Source organism: Nicotiana tabacum, chromosome 3, assembly GCF_000715075.1.
Source record: "Nicotiana tabacum cultivar K326 chromosome 3, ASM71507v2, whole genome shotgun sequence".
In the NCBI taxonomy this organism is placed as follows: Eukaryota; Viridiplantae; Streptophyta; class Magnoliopsida; order Solanales; family Solanaceae; genus Nicotiana; species Nicotiana tabacum.
Window position 1 is genome coordinate 54,752,493 of NC_134082.1, and position 7,848 is coordinate 54,760,340.

General features: G+C 37.9%; 1 protein-coding gene across 1 annotated transcript; it reads left to right on the forward strand.

Moving 5' to 3' along the window:
* Positions 1–3,403: 3,403 nt before the first annotated feature.
* LOC142176340 (uncharacterized) lies at positions 3,404–7,157 on the forward strand. The gene is made up of 4 exons (XM_075243555.1): positions 3,404–4,322; positions 4,509–4,831; positions 5,260–5,461; positions 6,112–7,157. The coding sequence occupies exons 1-4, from the start codon at positions 3,404–3,406 to the stop codon at positions 7,155–7,157; spliced, it is 2,490 nt and encodes an 829-aa protein (XP_075099656.1).
* The last annotated feature ends 691 nt before the right edge of the window (positions 7,158–7,848 follow it).

Below are 7,848 nucleotides of genomic sequence, written 5' to 3' on the forward strand. Positions count from 1 at the left end.
TAGACAGTAAAAAATTGCACATAGGTTCAACATGTATTAAAATCAGATAAACAAGTCGAATATGACAGTTGAGCGACCGTGCTAGAACCACGGAATTCGGGAATGCCTAACACCTTCTCCCGGGCTAACAGAATCCCTTACTCGGATTTCTGGTTCGCGGACTGTAATACAGAGTCAATCTTTTCCTCGATTCGGGATTCAACCGATGACTTGGGACACCATAAATCTTCCAAGTGGCAACTCTGAATCTTTAATAATAAATCCCGTTTCGACCGTCCTTTAATTGGAAAAACTCCCTCTGCGCCCCTTTTGGGTGGCACGGTGAAAGAGGAGGTGTGACAGCTACTTCTTCAAATCATGAAGAGATAATAGCCATTTACGAAGCAAGTCGAGAATGCGTTTGGTTAAGATCTATAACTCAACACATTCAGCAAACATGTGGTCTTTCTTCAAAAGAGAATATTCCAACAATATTGTATGAAGACAATGCTGCATGCATAGCTCAATTGAAAGGAGGATATATCAAAGGATATAGAACAAAACACATTTCACCGAAATTCTTTTTCACTCATGTTCTTCAGAAGAATGGTGAAATAGATGTACAACAAGTTCGTTCAAGTGATAATTTGGCTGATCTGTTTACTAAGGCATTACCAACCTCAATATCTGAAAAACTGATATATAAGATTGGAATGCGTCGTCTTCGAGACATTAAGTGATTTTTCATCAGGGGGAGTAACTACACGCTGCACTCTTTTCCTTAACCAAGGTTTTGTCCCACTGGGTTTTCCTGGAAAGGTTTTTAATGAGGCAACAAGCAATGCATATTATAAATAACTATGTACATCCCAATATTTTTTTTTTGTAAGTTTTTAATGAGGCACATTATCTTACATGGACATCCAAGGGGGAGTGTTATGAATAGTTTGTACATTGGATACTACTTTGGATACTATATTGGATGCTACATTGGATGCTATATTGGATGCCCATGTTGTGAATAACTTAAAGATTAAATTTTCTATTTTATGTCTATCATCTTTACTTTTTATGCCTATAAAAGGCCATGTAATTGCAATGAAAAATTACACCAAAGTGAAAGAAGAAAACACTTCTCCATTCTCTCTATCTCTTCTTGTTTACATTTTACTGCATTGCTTTTATTTTATAACAGTTTTGTTGTTTTGGGTTATACTTATTGGAATGAGGATTAAGCTAATATAATGAGGTGGAGCTAGGATTTGAATTTTATGGATTCTGAATTTTAGAAGCATGGTTTCAAGTGCTAATGACTGGGATCTAAAATATGTGTACATATAATGAATTTATTTAATGCACAGTTTGAACCAAAGTTACTTGATTCGGTCGAACCCGTATCTAGGTTTCTATCTCTGTCCTTGTTGGCAACGAGAAGTTTTATTTTGTGTCTCATACAACTTACACTAGTTGTATGAGGCTCATTTTTGTCTCACAAATTTGTGGACCCCAATCTTAAACTTCTGGGTTCACAGAAATTTGGGTCCATAAAATTGTGAGACAAAAAAGTTGCCTCATACAACTAATGTATGAGACACAAAATAAAATTTTCCGTTGGCAACATACCTATCAAAAGCATTATCAGTACAACCATTAATGCCACCGTAACCGATGCTATTTATCATCATAGCAAAACCTCTTCCACAACATTAGAAATTTCTCCTGCAAGTTTACAAACCTTGAAAGAAAAAGCTATTATAGAGGAACTTAGGACTCCTTGTTTGTATGCCAGATTATTAGAAAAGATGATCAAGGTGGTACTATAAGCTGAAGACTAAAACTAATAGATTCCCAATTTCACGAACAGATCCCTTGTAACGAAGACCATTCCGCTGGCTGCTACCAAGTTGAAAGTACGACGAAGAGAAATGACGACGACAAAGCAAGAAAACAGAACTTTGCATGACTAATATTACATAGGAAAAGAGTCGAAGGAAACACTTTTATTTGCTTGTTATTGCTAAATGATACAGCAAACCTTAAAAGGATGGATAGAAACTCCCACTTTAGGGGTTGGTCATGGAAGCAACGCAAAAAAATTTACAACTAGGAAATGACTTTTGGCCAGTATATATGTCTTGTATCGAATTGGACAAATTTCATACTGTTCTGGCTGAAGCATATCAATTTTCAGCTACCAGTTCTCGATCAAATCAGCAGTATCTTGGACAGTGGCAATGTTCTGAGCTCTCTCTTGTCCAATTGACACTTCAAATTTCTCTTCTAAAGCCATCATTATTTCGACCTATTCAATTTTAGAGTAACTTAACATTAGATTAGCTCTTGAAATATCCTTAAAAACATTGTATGTTACGTAAAAGCAACTAACTTAATTATATACACAGACTGTCAATGTGGACATGTTGTAGTAGGGTAATCTACTTTATTCTCCATATTACTGATAATATAATCCCACTCTTTATGTATAGCTCTTTTAAGTGATCTGATAATATAAAAATTCTTTTACACCACCAAAATATAAAAGTGAAACTCTATATTAAATTTGTAGAACATACGTACAGTGTTGGAATACATCGATCTGAGTTTTTACGGAAGAGAGATGATGAAGAAGAAGACCTAAGGTTGAAGCTCAGAGATAAGCTGAAGCTCAAAGATAAAGAAATAAGCGGACAAAACAAAGTCAAAACTTAGTCTTTATTTTGACTATAATAAGCCACATGGGATACAACGTGGCTTTATCTCAGCTGTTGAACATTGCAATAATAGATTAAATCTGGACCATTCAAAGGACACTCAATTTCTAGAAGATTCTCACATACACACAAGATGTCATCTGCAGAAGGAATACTGAGTTGGTTATATTGTTAGACATAGACTAGTAAAAATAGGACAAGTGTACAAAACTAATAGGCTATTCTTTTATTTCTTGTTTTCTTTTCTAGGAATACATGTGTATAAATACATTGTCTTTTGTACAGATTATTCATTCAAAAAAATACAGAAAATTTCTCAAATTCTTCTCTCAATTTTCTTTATGGTATCAGAGCATTAGCTCTTCTTCTTCGTCCTCTTCCTCTTCCTTTTCTTTCAGATTTTCTGATTCTCTGGTTCAATCATGTCTCCTGCCTCAGACGTGACTGAAACTCCACTTACACACATCTCTTCTTCAGCAACATTAGGCAATGAAAACACCATTGATTCCACTCACCCTTACTTCATTCATGCTTCTGATGCACTAGGTATGATACTAGCAAACACACAATTTGATGGTCGTGGCTATGCTGGATGGAGCAGATACATTTTGATCTCACTTTTAGCCAAGAACAAATTGGGCTTCATTGATGGTTCATGCCCTATGCCATCTTCTACAGACCCTACTCATCCAACCTAGAGCAGATGCAACCACATGGTGACCTCTTGGTTGTTGAATTCCCTTACCAAAGTCATTGCTGACAGTGTTCTATACTCAAAGACTACTAAGGATCTTTGGTTAGATTTGGAGCACAGATTTGGGCAACCTAATGGAGCCAAGCTATACCACCTGCAAAAAGAACTTGCTGATTTAGTACAAGGGTCAGCTGATATTGGTACTTATTTCACTAGAATGAAGCGACTATATGATGAATTAGACACTCTCAACTCTGATATGCAGTGCTCATGCAACTGTGATTGTGGTGGCAAGAAGAAAATACAACAATTTAAGGAAGATGAGAGGCTCATTCAATTCCTCATGGGATTGAATGAGACCTATGGATTGGCTAGAAGCAACATACTCATGGTTAAACCACTCCCTTCAGTCAATCAAGCATACTCACTTCTCATGCAAGATGAGAATCAAAGGGAAATCCATGCCAGTTCTCAATTTCCAACAGATGATGCTTCTTTCATGGTGAAAAACCAAGGACCTCAGACTTACCAGAACCCTGCAGGATCTCATTTCATTCCCCAGCAGAAGAATGGAAACACTTCCTATAAAGGAAATCTTGCACACAAAGGAAAGAAAAACACACAGAAGTGCTCCTATTGTAAGATGACTAATCACACAATTGATAACTGTTACAGACTTGTGGGGTTCCCTGCTGATTTCAAATTTACTAAAAACAAAAGGGTTCAAAATTCTCCAAAAGGGAATTCAGCTACCGTAGTGGATGATATAGGGGAAATTCATATCAACATGGCAGAAGGACCTCAATTTTCTCAGAAGCTATCATCTGATCAATTCAGTCAATTGGTTAATCTCCTGAATCAACTACAAACAGGACAGGGTGCTCAAGAAGTTAATGCAAATTCTGCTTCTAGTATATTGTTTACTAATTCTCCATCCTGTTATTCAGTTTCTAATTCTAACCTTTCCAACTCATGGATTATAGATTGAGGGGCAACTGAGCATATGTGTTTTAATGCCAATACATTCTTATTCTTAGTACCATTACCTTTTCCTCTAATGGTAAAATTACTTAATTCTTCTAGAGTAAATGTCACACATGCTGGGAGTATTTCTATTTTTCCAGGTTTAGTTTTGGAAAATGTTCTTCACATTTCTAGCTTCAAGTATAACTTACTTTCAGTTTGTACGCTTTGTCAAAGATTCAAATGTCTCTTAGTTTTCACTTCTTTTGGACGTATTTTGCAGAGCTCTCTCATGAAGAGCCCTCAAGTTTTTGGTGAAGCTAAGGAGGGACTTTACTTATTGGAGCCTAGTGTCACAGAACCTAGAATTCTATCTTCCAACACTGTTACTTCTTTATTGCCTGCATCTTTTTCTAATTCAATTTCAGCTTCTTTTTCTTTTCCTATCTTAGCAAAAACAGAATCTGATGTAAAACTCTGGCATGTAAGATTGGGGCATTTTCCTTTCAATGCAATGAAATATATCAGTTCCATTTCATTTGTTCCTGATTCTATATGTCATTGTGATGTATGCCCCTTAGCAAGGCAGTCTAGATTACCATTTTCACTCAATCATATCAAAACTAATCAACCTTTTGAATTAATACACATTGACACATGGGGTCCTTATAGGACTTCTACTTATGATGGATACAAATATTTTCTCACTATTGTGGATGATTTCAGTTAAGCAACTTGGACTTATCTACTGAGCACCAAGAGTAGTGCATTTTCAGTTCTAAAAATATTTTTTGAGCATGGTGGAAAGACAATTTAATACTAAAGTCAAGGTCATCAGGTCATAATGCTTTAGAGTTAGGGAGCAGCACTGCAGCTTTCTTGTTCCTACTATCACAAGGTATTTTGCATCAGACTTCATGTGTAGGAACTCCTCAGCAAAATGGAATTGTGGAAAGGAAACATAGACATTTGTTAGAAATTTCTAGAGCACTCCTCTTTCAATCCAATGTGCCTCTATGTTACTGGGGAGAATGCATTCTAACAGCCACATTTCTCATCAACAGATTTCCATCTAGAGTGCTTAATGGTCAAACTCCCTATCATTTGCTGTTTGGTAAGCGACCTTCCTATTCTTTCTTAAGAAGTTTTGGTTATCTTTGTTATGCCTCTACCTTGTCACACAACAGAGGGAAGTTTGACCCTAGGGCCACAGCATGTATGTTCATGGGCTATCCCAATGGTCAGAAAGGATATAAGATATTGAACCTCACAACAAGGAATCTTTTTTTATCTAGGGATGTTCATTTTATTGAACACACCTTTCCTTTTGCCCATATAGCTCCAGATAACCTCTCTTCTATACATCATGGTCCTACATTCCCTATACCTCCCTTCACCTCTGATGCTCCCACACAACAAAACTCAACTGTACCACAAGTCTCCCCTACATCTCATCACTCACCTAGTTCTACCTCTCATCAATCTACTCCCTCTCCTATTCCTTCTACCTCACATATCCCTCTTTCCCCTCTTGTTCCCCTTAGGAGATCCAGTAGAGATAATATAGTCACTCTACCTAGTTATCTTAAGGATTATGTTTGCAACAATATCTTTCTCACTGATGTCACCACTTCTTGTCTCACCTCTCCTTGTTCCCATCTCCATTTTCTTTCTCTTTTCTCTCTAGTTCTAATCAACATCTCTTTCAATCAGTCTCCTCTATTATAGAACCCACATCCTACTCTTAATCTTGTTCTAACCCAGGTTGGGTGCAGGCTATGAACTCTGAACTTACGGCTTTAGAAGAGAATATTACCTGGGATGTGGTTCTACTGCCGCCTGGAAAGAAGGCATTACCCTGTAAATGGGTTTACAATGTCAAACAACATGTTGATGGCACTATTGAAAGACTCAAATCACGATTGATTATAAGAGGTGATGTTCAAAGAGCAGGCATTGACTACACAGAAACCTTCTCTCCAGTTGTCAAGATGACAACAATCACATGTTTTCTCACTATTGCTGTCAAGAAAGATTGGTCTATATCTCAATTTGATGTAAGCAATGCCTTCTTACATTGGGAGCTGCAAGAAGAGGTTTATATGAGGTTTCCTGCTGGATTACCCTCCCCTAGCCCCAACCATGTTTGCCGACTTAACAAGTCTCTTTATGGATTGAAGCAAGCCTCAAGAAAATGGTACACCAGGCTTGCCGGAGCACTAAGTTTCAAGGGTTTTTCTGCTTCCCTCAATGATTATTCTCTGTTCTTTAAGAGAACAGGACATCTCATTTCTATTATTGTAGTATATGTCGATGATATATTACTTACAAGGGATAACATTGATGAATTGACACACCTCAAAGCATTTTTGCATTCTGAGTTTAAAATGAAGGATCTTGGGCCACTTCATTATTTTTTAGGAATGAAAATTTTACGAGAACAAAAGGGCCAGATTGTTACTCAAAGGAAATTTACCATTAATTTGCTCCACGAGTTTGACTACTTCAAACTCCCATCAGTTTCTTCACCTCTGGATCCATCTTCCAAATTAGTTGTTGATTCTGGTCCTCCATTGACTGATGCTTATCTTTATTATCGCTTGGTGGGCAAGCTCAATTATTTGACTCACACGCGCCCAAATCTCTCCTTTGCTGTTCTCACTCTCAGCCAGTTCATGCAACGCCCTTGCATTGGTCATTTCACTACTGCCTTGCGTGTTCTTCGTTATATTCGATCCAGCCCGGGTCAAGGACTGTTTCTCAATGCTCAACCCTCTTTTGATCTCTTGGCTTTCTGCGACGCAGATTAGGCTTCTTGCCGGGACAGTCGCCGTTCCGTTAGTGGGTTCTTTATCAGTTTGGGTGGCTCTCCGGTGTCATGGAAATCCAAGAAACAAGCTTCTGTCTCTCTTTCTTCAGCAGAAGCGGAATATCGCTCCATGCGTCGCTTAGTTGCAGAACTCACATGGTTGACTCGTTTGCTCACAGATCTCTTAGTTCCTCCTCCGATTCCGGTTCCTATTTTCTCTGATAGTCAAGCTGCCATCCATATCGCCCGGAATCCTTTTTTTACGAAAGGACTAAACACGTAGAACTTGATTGCCACTTTGTGCGGCAGCAATTTCTCTCTGGTCTCATTTCTCTTTCTTTTATCCCCTCAAAATTGCAACTTGCTGATTTATTCACCAAACCCTTACCAGGGCCTGCTCACAAATCGATTCTTGGCAAGTTGGGGGTGTCTTCTACCCACTCCAACTTGAGGGGGGATGTTGGAATACATCGATCTGAGTTTTTACATAAGAGAGATGATGAAAAAGAAGACCTAAGGTTGAAGCTCAGAGATAAGCTAAAGCTCAAAGATAAAGAAATAAACGGACAAAACAAAGTCAAGACTTAGTCTTCATTTTGACTATAATAAGCCACATGGGATACAACGTGGCTTTATCTCAGCTGTTGAACATTGCAATGATAGATTAAATCTGGACCATTCAAAGGACACTC